This window comes from Phalaenopsis equestris, unplaced genomic scaffold (genome assembly GCF_001263595.1).
Source record: "Phalaenopsis equestris unplaced genomic scaffold, ASM126359v1 Scaffold000583, whole genome shotgun sequence".
In the NCBI taxonomy this organism is placed as follows: Eukaryota; Viridiplantae; Streptophyta; class Magnoliopsida; order Asparagales; family Orchidaceae; genus Phalaenopsis; species Phalaenopsis equestris.
Genome location: NW_018165023.1, coordinates 171,524 through 188,422, shown reverse-complemented (window position 1 = coordinate 188,422; position 16,899 = coordinate 171,524). Strand labels below are relative to the sequence as shown.

Below are 16,899 nucleotides of genomic sequence, written 5' to 3'. Positions count from 1 at the left end.
AATAATAATAATAATAATAATAATAATACTATTATAGAATCAAACAAATTCATAATTGAGAGGTTAGATGTCCTTTTAATCATGCAATGCCTTATAGGGGAGGGAGGGAGAGATGGGACCCACAAATAATTTAGACTCAACCATCATCTAAGCTCACATAATGTGGGGTGGATGAAAGAAATTAAATTTAATTTCCTTTCGTTTATTTTTTAGTTTCAATTTTAATTTATTAATATTTTGATATAGTTAAATAAAAGAAATATTTAATGTTCTAAATATAAATTGATTTTATTTTTTATTGCATGTCGAACGAGTTAATTTATGTGCATGATGATGGCGGTTGATGATAAAAATATTAATTGCTATGTGTCACAAAGACATAGTGAACTGAACGTCATTCATTGCTATAGTCGTCGACCATTGCTTACCGACTGCTGTCATTCATCATAAGTCATTACCTACTTCTTATGACAAAATCACTTACCGATTCGTAACGTGTGTTGCATAATCTCGACACACCTTGCAAAATAGTGAAATAACTTTGTGAAGCAGTACTTCGTCAACACACCATCCAACAACATATACTAAAATGGTAATTCATCATTTTGCCACAACAAATTCATAACTTTTGCCGGCTTTCTTTGGATTTTCTTTGGAAAAAATATTACATCAGTACTACGCACATAAAAATAACCTTTCTTTGGAAAAAATATTGCATCAGTACTACGCACATAAAAATAACGCGCGTAGCAATGAAATCACACCAATCAAATCACGGCATGACATCTTGCGCGATAGAGCAAAAAAAAACGGCGCAGTAACATGGGGAATATTCCCCCCTGTGTTATTCATGTGTTATTGCGCGTTATTCATGTGTTATTGCGTGTTATTCATGTGTTATTGTATTGTGTTATTATAACACCAGAAATATTTCCAGGACACAATAAAAAATGAATAACACGGGGGGGGGAATATTCCCCGTGCTACTGCGCCTTTTTTTTTCTGTGTCGAGCGGGGTATCGTGGCGTGATTTCATTGGCTACGCACGTTACTTTACGTGCATAGTACTGATGTAATATTTTCGTGTGGATAATAATGGATGTTGGCTTTCTTTGGAATTGTATGTTCAAACCTTTTTCGGCTTTGCGTGGAAGTTCCACGAGTCTGTTTGTATGCTAATAATATATATACTCTCTCTCTCTCTCTCTCTCTATATATATATATATATATATATATATATATTTCCAATAAAAAAATTGCATTTCCAACAAAAAGTCGGTAATTAATGACATCCAAGAAAGTTTGTGCAATTAATCCGATACTCTCTTTAATGATATGCAAATATGGGGCGATTTACATATATACCAACCAACTTTTATGTGACTTTTTAAAATTGAGCTCTATAAAATTCAGGCGCTAACTATGCTAATACATTATAATTGTGTGATATGTCCTATAAATTATTTATGGAGTATTTACATTATAACATACATACCACCCAATTCCCAGTTATTTATATATCTAACATTTAAACGTTTTCTTTTACATATATATACCTCCCAAAATTTTTATATCACATCAAAGATACCACTATTTTAGTTTTTAAGGAATGGAATGCCTTTTCATACATAGTTAAGTTGGCGTGCATGTGAAAATTAAAGTTTAGGGGTTAGGAATGTAAATACATAAAAATTAATGGTATGCGTGTATATCTTCCATTAGCTAGAGTTTGGCTCAATAAGTGACTCGTGAACTGAGCTAGATGAGCTAAGAAGCCCAACTGAAGCTAGCCCAAACTCAACTTATATAAAGATTATATTTTTATATGTTATATTAAGTAATTTTTTTATTATTTTTCACTTAATTAACTATTATATTTATTATTTTATTATAGCTCTATTTGAAATTAATATTATTTTCTTTTTTTAATAATAAATAAAGGGATTGATGAGTTTAGTTCAAACTCGTTTTCTTGGCTTAAGCCGAGAAAACGTGCAGCAGCTCCAATATGAAGCCCAGCAGCCCAAATTGCGGCCCACCAGCGGAGGTAGAACTGAGGTCTGTCTCCTTCAACGTCTCGGTTACCGGTCTGGAGAGCTTTCCCCACCTCTCCCTACCTCTCATGAGCAGCAAGAGCCATGCAATACATAGTTCTCTCCTTCTTTTCCATGGTGCAGCCTGTCGTGGACTTAGCTGTGGCCTCGATTTGTCTGGTATTTGTGTTAGGGTTTTTCGCTTTGATGGTCTTCGTTGTTGGATCCCTTGCTTTCTTCAACAACTGCAGGTCCTCCTTCTAGTGGAGATTCCTCTTCTTTAGGTCAGATTTTTTAATGTAAAATTTAGGTATAATTGATTCCTTTGAATCATTTGAGTTATTAATTGATGCCGCCTCTTCTTCTTTGAATGCCCGATTACACTTGTTTTGGTGTCGGAGTTTGAATTTTTAGGGCACAACGTGTATTTAAGTGAAAACGAGGCAGATTCTGATGATCGTCTTGCTCATTTCCGGCATTGAATCCAAAATTTTTTAATGGATTTGCACATATTAACGGTGAGGATGATCATTTATATGTCTTAATGCAAATTCTAATGATCGTTCTAGCCCTAATGTCTCGTATTACTGAAGTTAAGAGGAGAAGTTGAGAACTGTTGAAAATGGTGAGAAAACAGAGGAAGTTCAGAATGTTGATCCCAAACAATTATATTTTTAGTAATGATTTATGTATTATAATGCATGATATGAAATCATGCAACCATTCGATCACATACTGCAATGGTTTTTTCTTCATAAAAAAATGAAAAACTATTAGAAAGGATTTGAAATGTGATAAGATATGCATAAGGTTTAGGACATGCCCTTCATCTAAATGACTTTTCTTCTACTGGTTCTGGTATTTTTGTAAAGAGATTGCAAAGATATGATCTTTCAGTTATTTTAGAATCCAAAAGCAGTCACCATTCTGCTTTAAGACCAATAAAAGTTTAGGCGGAAGATCACTTATTGTCAGTCATACTCCTGAAGTAAAAAGCTTGGTCGCTAGGCAGGGTATGCCATCATCTCTACTGGGATTAGATAAGTCCCAATTTGATCAAGCAAAGTTTTGGTTTGAATTGGAGCTCACATTTATTTAGTTTGACATAATCATTACCTAGATAATCTCAGAATGACATGATCAACCCTTGATCCATACGATTAGGTCAAGATACTATATTTGTGTTAGGATTTACTCATTGATTACGCACTCTATTCAATAAGGTCTATGTGATAGCCATAACTCTCATCCATTTTGGTATTATCCACTTTGGCCTAGTGACCTCATGGTTTTGCCCAGTTGGTGTAACTTCCCAGGAGGTCACTCATCTTAAGAGTGATCCCATATGAGCACACTTAACTTCAGAGTTTACGTTGAAACTCTAACCATTACATCAGAAGACACCTCAATATTTAAGAGTTCATCTTCATTCTACATAAGAGGTTTCACAATTTCCCCCATTTAAGTACCTGATGTCCTCGTCAATTTTCGTTTCATAGAATTATCCACATGGCAGATAGGACTCTAGAGGTCGTCTTTATAGATTCGAGAGGTGGCTCTCACAATGTAGCACTTTGTCCCATTCAGGTTTCAAGAGGTGGCTCTTATGGCGTACACTTTGTTTTGTATAGCATAGTTCCCATCTTGCGGTTGTTTTAATGCTCTGATACCATTTGTGACAACCCGAACTCTCACCCATCAATGTATTGTTTGCTTTGGCCTAGCGGCCTCACGGTTTTTCTCCATTGGTGTAACTTCCCCGGAGTTCACTCATCCTAGGAGTGCTCCTATGCGAGCACACTTAAATTTAAAGTTTATGTCGAAACTCTAACCATTATACCAGAAGGTGCCTCAATGTTTAAGAGTTCAACTTCATTTTACTTAGAGGGTTTTCACAGTCCAAACTTCTTTAAGCTGTTATGCCCTCTACAATCTATTGTTTTACAGGTTGTTTATCTCTTAAGTCTTTTCTTATGGAGAGTGTTAGACTCTGTTTGGCGCAGCTGCAACTTCTCAACTTTTCAGCTGCAACTGCGCTGCCCCAGGAAGCTGCTGTGGGGAAGCAACTGTGAGAAAGCTGGCTGTCTGTTTGGTGCAGCTGCATGAAAACAACTGCAAAGCAGCTGTTTTTGAAAAAAATGACAATTCTGCTCTAGTTTGGTAAAACTGCTTAAAAAAAATATAACAGTGAAATTTTTGTAACTCCATACGCAAAATTTGTTATGTAATAAATTATTTAAACTTGAAATTGTTAATTATGTAATAAATGTAATTTAACTTGATTAAAATATTTTAAAATGTTAACTTTTTAGATAGGTGAACATATGAAATAAAAGACTTGTAATAAGAATGTTCTTATATTCGGTGGGACGAAAGTATTAAATATATTTTCCATTTAGAATTTAACATATTATTAACGAACTAATTAATTTAACTATTTTTTATCAAATATCGATGAATACTTAAAATAAAGCCAATTAAAGTGATGTGTGTCCAAATTTTTTTTCCCAAATTGAAATACATTTTCATTCATAACTTTTATCCACATCGAATAAGCATAAAGAATGTTAGTAGAAGCCACTTCATACGTGGCTAGGGAAACGAAGCAGACATTGACGATTGACTTGCAAACCACACTGTAAAAGTGCAACATTAATTTTTAAACCCTGAACTAGAATTTTACAAGACATAATAGCAATACTTGAAAGAGAAATTCTCTCCTCTCCAAACTAGAAGGTGATTGAAAGAATGCCGACATCTTTCTACTGAGTTCAAACATCTAGAAATGCTTGAAAGAAGAAATATTACATCAGTGCTACGCACGTAAAAATAACGTGCGTAGCCAATCAAAACACGGCCAAACGCCGCGCCAAACGAGTTATTTCTGCGGCCTCCTACCACACCGCCCAGAAAAAGCAGCGCCAAACAGACCCTTAGTTGATCATGAGATGGTGTAGCATTGTCGCTATTTTCTTTTGAAGTAATTCAAAAGATTGAATCTTCTCATCGGTGAAATTTGATCAATTACTACTAAATCCACTTGTGATGTGACCACCGATGATATTATATCATTGTGATGTTGATTTTGAAGCTTAATTGATTTTTGCCACTACCATACTGCTACTGTTTGCTTAGGTCTAGATGAGCTTGGCTGGGTGCCATATTCGGAAGACCTACTCAATCAATTTTCAATCACGGGAGGCTTTAATATCCCCTAGCAGTAAAGGTTGATAAATCAAATAAATATTGAAATTATCTTCTAGAAATTTAGAAATTGAATTAAAATTTGGTTCATGAACAAGAGTCTCCTGCCGCACCGCCCAGAAAAAGCAGCGCCAAACACACCCTTAGTTGATCATGAGATGGTGTAGCATTGTCACTATTTTCTTTTGAAGTAAATCAAAAGATTGAATCTCTCACCAGTGAAACTTTGATCAATTACTACTAAATCCACTCATCTTAAGAGTGATCCCATATGAGCACACTTAACTTCAGAGTTTACGTTGAAACTCTAACCATTACATCAGAAGACACCTCAATATTTAAGAGTTCATCTTCATTCTACATAAGAGGTTTCACAATTTCCCCCATTTAAGTACCTGATGTCCTCGTCAATTTTCGTTTCATAGAATTATCCACATGGAGGAAATATTCTCTCCCATGTTATTCTTGTGTTATTGTGTGTTATTCATGTGTTATTCATGTGTTATTGTGTTATTATAACACCAGGAATATTCCCAGGATACAATAACACATGAATAACACACAATAACACATGAATAACACGTGGAGGAATATTTCCCGTGTTACTGCGCCGTATTTTTAAATTTAGAAATTGAATTAAAATTTGGTTCATGAACAAGAGGGCTCTAGATAAGTGCTCATCTTATGCCATGTTATCACTTGTTCCCATTTGCTATCAACACGTTCATATTATCCATTGACAAGTGACATGCATTATATTACAACCTATCAACATTGATCATACAACTTTGCACTAGTTGTCGATGCGCATCCCACTTGTTCCATTTGCTAGTGGTAGACATGCTCGCTCGTTCTAGCAACTAGCCTACTTACATTGGCCACACGACTTATTTTGTGAGTTTTTGAGTGTCGTCTTGCTCATTGTTTATTAAGGATGCACCACTCAAATGCCATTTAGTGGCAAAAGGTAATGTCATCAACAATACGATAGTCTTGATGGAAAGTTGATGTTTAGGATTACCACGAACGATGCATCACAACATGCACAAGCATTATTTGGAGATACTACCAAATCCTATTGTCCTTACTAGAGGATGCCATTGGACGCCTCATTAGTTTCTTTTGCCCTAGTTGTGGTTTTACTCCAAGTGCTATCAACATTGATATCCGTCATCATCCTAATCTTGAATGTTACCGATAACCTATACCAAAGTTCCTTCAATTATTTTGGTATAGGAAAATCCCTTTATGGCTTATTAAAATTAATGTATTTTCCCTATAACTTGTGATCCTCACTAATTTTCATTGCAAATGTATGTAAAGCTGAGAATTCTCTCATATGATAGTAAAATCAATGCAAAGATGGATTATTGATTGCTTCATTAACACTCACTTATGTGAATGATGGTAATGGTTTTGGCTTGGTAATGACAAAGCCTTTGAGGTCTTTGTATAGTCAACAATAATTAAAATTATAATTTTTATTAATGAATATATTAATAAATTACTTTCTATGATTTAGGGAAACCAAATATATGGAAAAATTTTATTTGAATCCTGTTAGTCTCTCATCAACTTGATTTGCATTATGGCTTGATAACATCAAGGAGCTTGTTTTCACTAACTGTAAATGTAAAAAAAATGAAATAAAATCATTTTCAGATTTTTAAATACAAATTTTCTAACCCTTAACAACCTAATAAAGCCTACATTGGGACAATAATTCTCAGAATGACACCCAATAAAAATGAATATAATGTATTATACTATAAAAAACATAATTGAGCCACTAATTTTGAATCTTCTTGGGACAATTTTGTGCATGTTTTCGGAGATCATTTTTTTCAACCAGGTCTTTCAAAGTGTGTGGTGGCTGTAAAAAATTCTCTAATTTTTTGGAATATATATATATATATATATATATAGTCAAAATGAATGACTAGAGGTTATTATACAAACCTCCAACCACCTCTAATGCGTCTAACAATTCGGGTATCACATCATTAAGGCCAACTGTGCCACAAGGAATTCAAACCCCCAACCCGAAAGGTCTTATACCATTGATGCCAACCAACAGACCAAGGTAAGTGGCGCGCGCGTGCCCGCACACACACACGCACAGATGTAGCCGCCCCAAACAGTCTTAAGGTTGAAAGATAGGAGGTGTTCAAATTTAATGAAAACAAAAGACATACATTATATATATATATATATATATTATATATATATATATATATATATATATATATATTTCTATTTTTCTGAATAAATTTTAATATTTAAACATTTACATCAACATTTTCAAGTATTTTATGTATCTTGACACAACCTATCCATAATGCTACTCTCGGATAAATTTATTCTGCATTAAATTTAACAAAATAGTAATTGCCAAAAACTGTGACCCTTATGTGGTAACATACAACTTCTACAGTGAGCACCGATATTTCTATGATTCTTTATATATTTTACTGACCTGTGGGAAGACCAAAATATGAGATGAAACAGCTTTAGCATTAGAAAGAGTTGAAATAATCCTTCAAGAGGGAGAGAATTGGATTAGCATCGTCAGGCTTTTCCAGCCTCTCGAACAGTAGGCCTTCCATCCTCGCCTGAACAGAACCAAATGAACTCACTTCCTGCAACATTTCCTTCACCGTTCTCTCCAACCCAAATATGGAGCTTCCAATGCTGCTTAATAGTTCTGGTAGGGATGGTGAGGGCCTTGTTATCTCAACCAACCTCACCTGGGATTCAAACAATTGAGATATTAGAAGTTAACTCCATAGTGCGATTGGAAGATTTACATGTAAATGTACAATTGCTGTCAAAACTTAATGGATGATTTACATGTATACCACCTAATTCTTATGTATTTATATATCTAACACAAACTTCAATTTTTATATATATGCCAACAAATGTATGAATGGAAAGGTGTATTTCACTTTTTAAACCTTTAAATAGTGGTATTTTTTTAAGTGGCATGCAAGACTTTGGTTGTGGAAATGTTAAAAACAAAGTTCATTAGTGTTAGATATGTGAATATGTAGAAAATTGGGTGGCATGTATGCAAATGCTCCATTTGTTTGAGAATGGTAGTAAGCATTCTAGGCTTATTTTCCTTTAAAGAAAATTGAAGTTACACAAGTAAATTTTGTGTTAAATAGCTCAGCCAAAAAAAAAATTTATTCAAAAAGCAGCAACTGAATATGGAGAGGAAGAACAGTGGAAAAAAAATTCACCCCAAATGAACCCTTGAAACTTTCTTATGCAGATCTATTAGCGAAAGAGAGCCAAGTTTTTTTGTTTTTTTTTCTCTCTTTTCAATTATGTTTTTAGCTTTTGTATTTGCATGAACAAAGATTTTCATCACCCACATAACATTATCTTGTTCATAATAAAATAGAAAATCTCAAGAACATTTAGGGTCGTTTGGAACCACTTTTATTTTTTTTATAATTTAATTTGAAATAAAATATATTTAATATGCTAAAAATAAATCAATTTATTTCTATAACTTAAACAATTTTTAATTGTTTGGATTGTTTTTAAATATGAGTTCATTTATTTTTAAAACCAAGATTAACAAAAATGTAAAATTTACTCAAAAGTTAATATTTTTTAAAAAAGCAAAATACTAAAATTAAGATTAAAAAAAATACCAAACAGGCCCTGAGACCGTGTTCTTAAAAATCGGGACATAAATATAAAAAATAAATCAAGAATTAAAAATTTTAAGAAAACAAAAAACTAAGTGGCTATTTTGGATCATTTTTGTTTTTTATTTTCTAATTTTTAATTTTAATTTTGTTTTGAAGCAAACCATATTTGACATATTTAATTAAAATAACATTTTTTTCAAAAAAAAAAAAACACTTAAAAGTTATTTTAAAAGTTTTAAGAGCATATTAATTTATTTTTAGAAATACAAAATAAAAATATATAAAACATACTAACAACAACAAAATCTTTATCCCACTAAGTGAGGTCGGCTACATGAATCCTTTTTCTCCATTGCGTCCTATTTAGTGTCATATTTTCATTTATTTCTAATAAATTAAAATTATTTTTTTATACAATATGTCCAAGTTTTCCCAGGTCTACCTCTGCCTTTTTTAATATAAGTCGAATCTAAAACATCTACTCTCCTAATCGGATCATCAGATGGTCGACATTTAATGTGATCAAACTATTTAAGACATCTCTCTAATTTTGTCCATCACACCAACCCTATCACGGATATATTCATTTCGCATTTTGTCTCTAAGTGCAAAGCCACATATCCACCCAGTCATTCTCAGCTTGGTAACGCTTAACTTAGTTTTACGCTTCTCTTTTAAAAGCCAACATTCAACGTCATAGAGCATTGTAGATCTCAATCTCACCACCATCTTAACCACCATCTTATAGAATTTTCCTTTCAGTCCAAGCGGTACTTTTCTCACACAATAGGCCTGAAGCATTCCTCCACTTTCAACCAACCAACTTGAACTCTACTAAAAACATGCCCATCTATATCACCATCACTTTGAACAATAGACCCGAGATATCTAAAACATTCACACCTTTTAATAATTTGATCACCCATAACTGCATTTCTATCACTAGAGCTATTACTACTAAAATTATATTCCATGTATTCAGTTTTAGTTCTACTCAAATGAAGGCCTTTAGACTCCAATGTCGACCTCCATAATTCAAGTTTTTCCTAAGCTTTCTCTCTCGTCTAATCTACGAGAAAGATATCATAAACAAAAAAAAAAACATACACCAAGCTACATCCTCCTGAAAATGACCAGAAAGACCATCCATAACTAAAGTAAAAAGATATGGGCTTAAAGCCGATCCCAATAGAAAAAGGAAAATATTTGGCCAATCATCCTTCCGTTCGAACACAATTAACAACTCTAGTATACATATCTTTAATGACTTGAATATAAGTCATATCAACACCTTTCTTCTCAAGAACTCTCCAAAGAATATCTTTTGGAACCTTATTGTAAGCTTTTTCTAAATCAATAACAATCATATGTAGATCCTCCTTATTATCTCTAAACTTCTCCGTCAAACATTTCAATAAATGTATAGCTTCCATAGCAGACCTGCTCGACATAAATTCAAATTGATTATGATAAATCTTTGTAATACATCTTAACTTATGTTCAATTACCCTCTCCCATAATTTTAAAGTGTGACGCATCAACTTAATTCCTCTATAATTTGCACACACATTTGCATCCCCTTTATTCTTAAAAATGGGGACCGAAATACTCTTCCTCCACTTCTCAGACATCTTTTTAGTTTTTAAAATAATATCAAAGAGTTTAGTACAAAAATAATATCAAAGAGTTTAGTAAGTTAAGAAACTCCCAAATCTCCTATATATTTCCATACTTCAATTGGGATATCATTATGTCCTACAGACCTTCTACCCTTGATTTTCTTTAAAGCCTCATCGACTTCTTTTTTTACTAATGCGACTGTAAAAATTAAATATTTTATTATTATTATCGATATTAAGATCACTAAGGTTGATTGTATCTTCAAAAATTTCATTTAAAAGTTTATCAAAGCAACTCTCACCCACTACGTCGAATATCCATTTCTAAGAAAAATACTTTTTGATTTTAATTTTAATACACTTTACTTGAGTTAAATCTTTATTTATATTTTCTCTTTGTTTGACTAATTTATACATATGTTTTTCACCCTCATTAATATCTAATATGCTATAAAGATCATTAAAAACAGAATTTTTAGCATCATAGATATATGATATTTCTCACAGTATTCTTAAACTTTTACATTAAAATGATTTTTTTAACATAATTTCTAATATTTTATATTTTCTTACACATTATTATTCCACCACCAACTTTTTTTATTTATAGAAATTTTTTCTTCTGATTCTCCAAGTACATTTTTTGCCACTTATTTAATAGTTTTTGTTACTTTATACCACATACAATTTACTTCTTCATAAACATCCCAAATTTTTAAATCTTAAATTTTAATCATAAAAGTAATTTTATTTGTGACTTTTAGGTACTCACATCTAATTCTACGACGACGACTTCTAGTATTCTTTGTTTTACAACTCTTTATATAAAAATTTAGAACTAGAAATCGATGTTGAGTACTTAAATCCTCACTTGAAATGACCTTACAATCTTTACATTCTCGACGATCTCTTATTTATTAATCACTCAAAAACTGCAGTCACCATGAATATTTTTAAAATCTTCTACCTCTATCGACACGTCTATTTAAATCTCCTCCAATAAATATTCTTTCTTCAATAGGTATCATTTGTCTTCTAAGTCATTCCAGAATTTATCTTTAGAACCTATATTTGAACCAAACCTACTTGAGGAGTAAGCATTTATAATATTAAAAATCTTAGTATCAATAATAATCTTAAGAGTTATCATTCTCTCTAATTCTATTAATTTTTACAACATTATCTTTCAAACTCTTATCTATAATTACATCTACATCATTTCTAGTGCGGCTCTTAACCTGAATACTAAAGTTTAAAACCTATCTTATCAAATCTCTTTGGCCTTTTCTCAAACCTATTTAGTTTCTTGAATACATAAGATATTTATCTTTCTATAAAATATACTAAGCAAATATATTTTTAAAAACAAAAATAAAAAATAAAATTGAACACAAAAAAGAAATAAATGATTTAGAAAGTAAATGTTGAAGATGAAATGATGTTTTTAAATTACATTCAGGAGCATTCAATTACTCAAAGCTAGTAAACATGAAAAATGAAAGTAATTTTCTTTAGGTATTTAAATATATATGTCATACTATATAAGATAAAAATGCCAGCGTGAATCTCAAAGAGATCGAACAACCAAGGAGGGGGACCCAGGCGAATAAAATTCTGAACCAAAGCGCGAATATCGATAGATAACGTCGATCGACAGACATACCTGGTGATCGACAAATCTGGTGACCGACAGATCTATCTGACAGGATGATGAGATTGAGCAATCAAAGGACTCTCATCGATCGACTGAATCTCTCGGCAAAAATCATCCGATCTATCGAGTGGGCTGATCGATTCAAAATTTCGGGAGACCAATATATATCATATTTTCTTTGTATTGTAATGTAATTCTCATTCAATATAATTCAATTATTTGGGCAGTTATCATAATTGTTCTCTCCTTTTTGTAACTGTCTTTTGAGCCCCTATAAATAGGTTATGACGACATAAATAAAGATAGAACATTTCTCTCTCACTCGACTCTCCAACTCTCTCTCTTTCCTCCTCTCATCTCTCTCTCTCTCGAGATCGAGAGTGTTTCTCAAAAAACAGTTTCTCAAAAAACAATTTAAAATTCAGCACATACAATTCATGCATCTATATATCTAACATTTCTTATTTACACACACAGATACACACAGATCACTCAAACTTTTAAAAATTACATTAAAAATATCACTATTATTAATTTTTTTAAAAAGTGAAATAGACCTTTTGAGACATAAGTTTATGACACCAAAGTGCCATAAATGTAAATATCAACCTTTCAGGCGTTCGATATGTAAATATATAGAAGTTGTGTTGTATTTAAGTAAATTTCCCAATTACTTTTTCCATAAAAGAATGAAAATGAAATCATCAAAATTTAAAACATGTTTTTATCCAGAAGCAACCAAGGCCCAAAAGAGCACTCAGTTGCTGGAATCCTACCTTACCTAAGCTGCAGTATAATGCAGAACGACTACAGAGAAGTAAGGAAGTTCAAATTGAGCTACTCTTATCTAAATTTAGTCATTGCAGATGAACCAAGGGAATGAAAACTAACCTGCCAATCCTGCGGTATATTAGCCTTTTGTTTCGCAATTGCAACAGCCCTTGAAAAGCCGCCAATAGCATCAACCAATCCAAGCGAAGCAGCAGCTTTGCCGGTCCATACTCTGCCCTGAGCTACCTCTTCCATCTCATCTACCTAAAGCACAAACAAGACGAGTTTCGTCAAACCAGAATGCATGCATCTATACCCTAAATAGGGGCATTACATGCATACCACCAAATTCCTAAGTATTTACATATCTAACCCCTAAACTTTATTTTTAGCATTTATAACACCCAAATCTTTCACATCACATAAAAAATAACACTTTTTTTAACTCCTAAAAAGTGAAATACATATTTTCATGCATATGTAAGATGACAGATATGTAAAAATTGAAGTTCAGGTGTTAGATATGTAAATAAATAAGAATCGAGTGGTATGCATGTAAATCTTCTGTAATATTAAACAATGGAGGTTATTCACCGTCATCGATCTGGAAAAAGCTGCTTTATCCCTGAATTGCTTATAAGCATTCTTTGCATGATTTTCAAAGATTTCAGCTTCATCGGGCCTACATTTTCAAAATGTTTTAAGATGAATTAAACTAACTGACAAAAGTATCAAACATAGAATCAATGAATGGAGAACACAAATGACTGTACAAAGCTTCCAGTCCAAGCATTTGGCCAGTAGTTGTAGAGAGAATGGGTATCAACGGTCTGATGCATGAAAATAATACGGATCCAATATTGTCATACAAGAATGAGACTGAATTGAGCGTGAACATATATTATTTTAAGCTTCCCAGAATTCAATCTTCTAGTGATAAGATATCTTTCAAGACAATGTGGGTAAGAAAAATATTCACCCTAATTCATTGAAATGGAAAGAGATTACAATATTCTCTCTCTTAGATGGATGACATCTTGAAAGGAAACTTTTACCATCCTCTTACAGTCCTGTCCCCCTAATTTTAGCCATTTGTTTAAAGATCCGGAACTTGCAAAACAAAATGCCATGGTCTAATTTGAAAAATCACGTGTTAGCTAGCATTAAAAAAAATTGAAATATTGCTATTTTCGGCTCTGAAGCCCCAGATGCGAGAAGTGTTGCGTTAGGTAGTCAACAATCCGCATAAAATTTTGTTGAAAAAAAAAAATTCAGTTGAATTACATCAGGGAGCAGCTTTAATCATATATCATTTTGCTTTATTTATGGATGTTTTTACTGGACATCTCTAGGAGGATGTATCTTGGTGTATGCTTTTCACTATTGATAATCTTATTATTGATAAGACGAGAGAGAGTTTAAGAAAATTTTGAAATATGGAGATCAAATTTAGAGTCTAAAGACTTTTGTTTGAGTAGAGCTAAAACTGAATATATTGAATGTATTTTTATTAATATTAAATCTAGTGGCGAGGTTATAAAAATGGGTGAAAAATCATTAAAAGGAGTGACCATTTTAGATATGTCGGGCCTATTGATCAAAGTTATGGTGATACAGAGGGGGATGTTATTCATAGAATTCAAGTTGGATGGTTGAAGTCGAGGAATGCATTGGGCTATTTTGTAATAGAAAAGTAACTCTTAGACTTAATGAAAGCTTATAAGATATTGGTAAGACCTCCAATGTTTATGTCACAGAATGTTGGCCTGTAAATGAGAAGCATAAAATTTTGAGATGAGAATGCTCGGGTGGATGAGTGGCTTTACACTTAGAGATAAAATGTTAAACGAATATATCCGTGAAAGGGTCGGAGTAGCTCCAGTGGCAAAGAAGATTAGGGAGAGTAGCCTTAGATGGTTTGGTTACATTAATCTAAATATCATGATAAATTCAGCTAATACAAAACCTATTCTACCTCAAGGAACTAAAAAAATTTCTGACTTCTTTGGCACATTGAGAAGTTTTGAGAGTTGGGGAAGTTTTTCTCAAGAAACCGCACATCAAACATTCTTGCAGAAAACATTCTAAAATAATGTAAAGAGTTTCATTATTTTTAACAGGGAAAGTTGAGAGCTAAGAACTAATCAAAGACCGATGGGGCCAAATCCTTCAACCAACTTGTGTAAGAAATAGGAAGAGACAGCAAAAACGTAGAGATCAACATACAATCAAAACAAAATTATTTGAAAAAACATTAAAGCAATTTAACAAAGTTCTTCTCGAGCATATCTTATGACATAATTCAAAAGATAAACAGATGCAAACTTTATGTAAGAAATAATTGTTGAGTTTAAAATCATAAGCATGCCATCAAAATAATGTACATGGGAAAAACGTAACAATTGCATGAAAAAAACCATGTAGTATAGGGCATAACATATTAACGCTTGCAAATGGATTCCATTTGACCTTGAATTTGGTCAAAAAAAAGACGACAGCAACACAATTATACTTTTGCAAACTCAAGTTGTACTGCATTTTGTTAAAAAATAAAAAGTAGACATTACAATTTATTTTCTCAGAAAACTTCTGTAATTCATTCAATTACAAAGAATCCTCACCTAAAAGGGCGTTGCTCAGCAGCCAAAAGCTCAGCATATTTACCCCTTGATATTATCTCCTTATTGAAGCCAATCGTTTCATACAACTTGCTTAGATTAAACTTACCTGAAAGAAAAAAAATTGTCAGGGCTATTTTGGCTAGCAGAATCAAATACCTCATGGAAACATTTCACTGGTTTACAAAACAGCATTAGACTAAAGCATGCGAGTGGAAAGAAATTCAAACAATATGGCTGTTGATGCATTTAACTTAAGATTTGGTTTCACCAAACTTTGAATAGAACTGAAATCAAAAGGTAGCTTGAATTTGCACATTATGCGGACCAAGGTTACAAGAAGGAAGAAAGTAATAAAATATGTAGAAAAGAAGCATCAAGAAGTTTTCATATAGGTTAGGAAGTCAATTCAGCGGCTAGTGTGAGCAAATATAGCCAGAAAAAGCATAAATTTACTGGCTTAAACTGTAATAAAGTTCAGAAGAGAACTATATACCAATCTGTCATAAAAACAAACAGTTTACTTTTTCATCATCAGATGCCAAATATTTTACAGCTTCACAATTTGTTATTGAGGGGTCTAAGAAACTCACACCCGGTTCTTCTGGGTTAAATTTTTATAAAGGATATTCAATTTAATATAAGGCGTTATAAGAGATTTCACCTTTCGTAAAGACTTTAAGATCTAATTTGAGGCTTCAAATACATGCATGCCTCTATGGTTAATTATTCCTTCGAATCATAAGAGAGATCTTTAGACTAAAGCTAAATGATAAATGCTAAATGCTTGGCATATATCCGTAGTAATTTCAGTCTAGAATTTGCTGCTTATAGCTTAGAGCAACCGATGCACGAAATGCTGACGAACCCGGTCAAGATCTCATGATTTTGTCATTCTAGGTTGTTTATGACCCAATATATCATAAAATTTCTTATTAACAATCATACCTTGTGTTATCCAAGGAGTGAAAAATCATCTAAGAAAATAATTTTAAATTAACCATAACAAACAAAGAGTTTCATATCATATCAAGTGTGCTCTATGATTCACCACTTACTAGATGTGAGCCGTAAGGAAACCTGCAGGATTTCGTTGTGACAGCTATTCAATATATCGGTTTTTGAAATAAAACACCCAATCAGAGGGCTTCGGACATAATTGTAACCAAATGATGTCATTTAGCAAAATCATCCAGCTAGAAGACACGTTATAATCTTGCTAGTATGAAGTCTTTGAGAGTAATTGCAGAGGTATGATTCACCACTTACGAGATTTCAGCCATAAAGGAATAACATGGGAGCTTGGGTCACGATAGTGTAGCTGCTACATACCGA

At 32.7% G+C, this 16,899-nt stretch overlaps 1 protein-coding gene across 1 annotated transcript in view; it reads right to left on the bottom strand.

Annotated features, from left to right (window-relative positions):
• Positions 1 to 7,540: 7,540 nt before the first annotated feature.
• The window catches only part of LOC110029509 (serine protease SPPA, chloroplastic), a 92,616-nt gene continuing 83,257 nt past the window's right edge, over positions 7,541 to 16,899 (bottom strand). Inside the window, exons 10-13 of the mRNA XM_020731832.1 lie at positions 15,568 to 15,673; positions 13,541 to 13,628; positions 13,067 to 13,210; positions 7,541 to 7,984 (exon numbers count right to left, since the gene is read on the bottom strand). Of these exons, the coding sequence (XP_020587491.1) occupies positions 7,754 to 7,984; positions 13,067 to 13,210; positions 13,541 to 13,628; positions 15,568 to 15,673 (569 nt within the window). The 3' untranslated portion in view covers positions 7,541 to 7,753. The remainder of the gene's footprint in view (positions 7,985 to 13,066; positions 13,211 to 13,540; positions 13,629 to 15,567; positions 15,674 to 16,899) is intronic.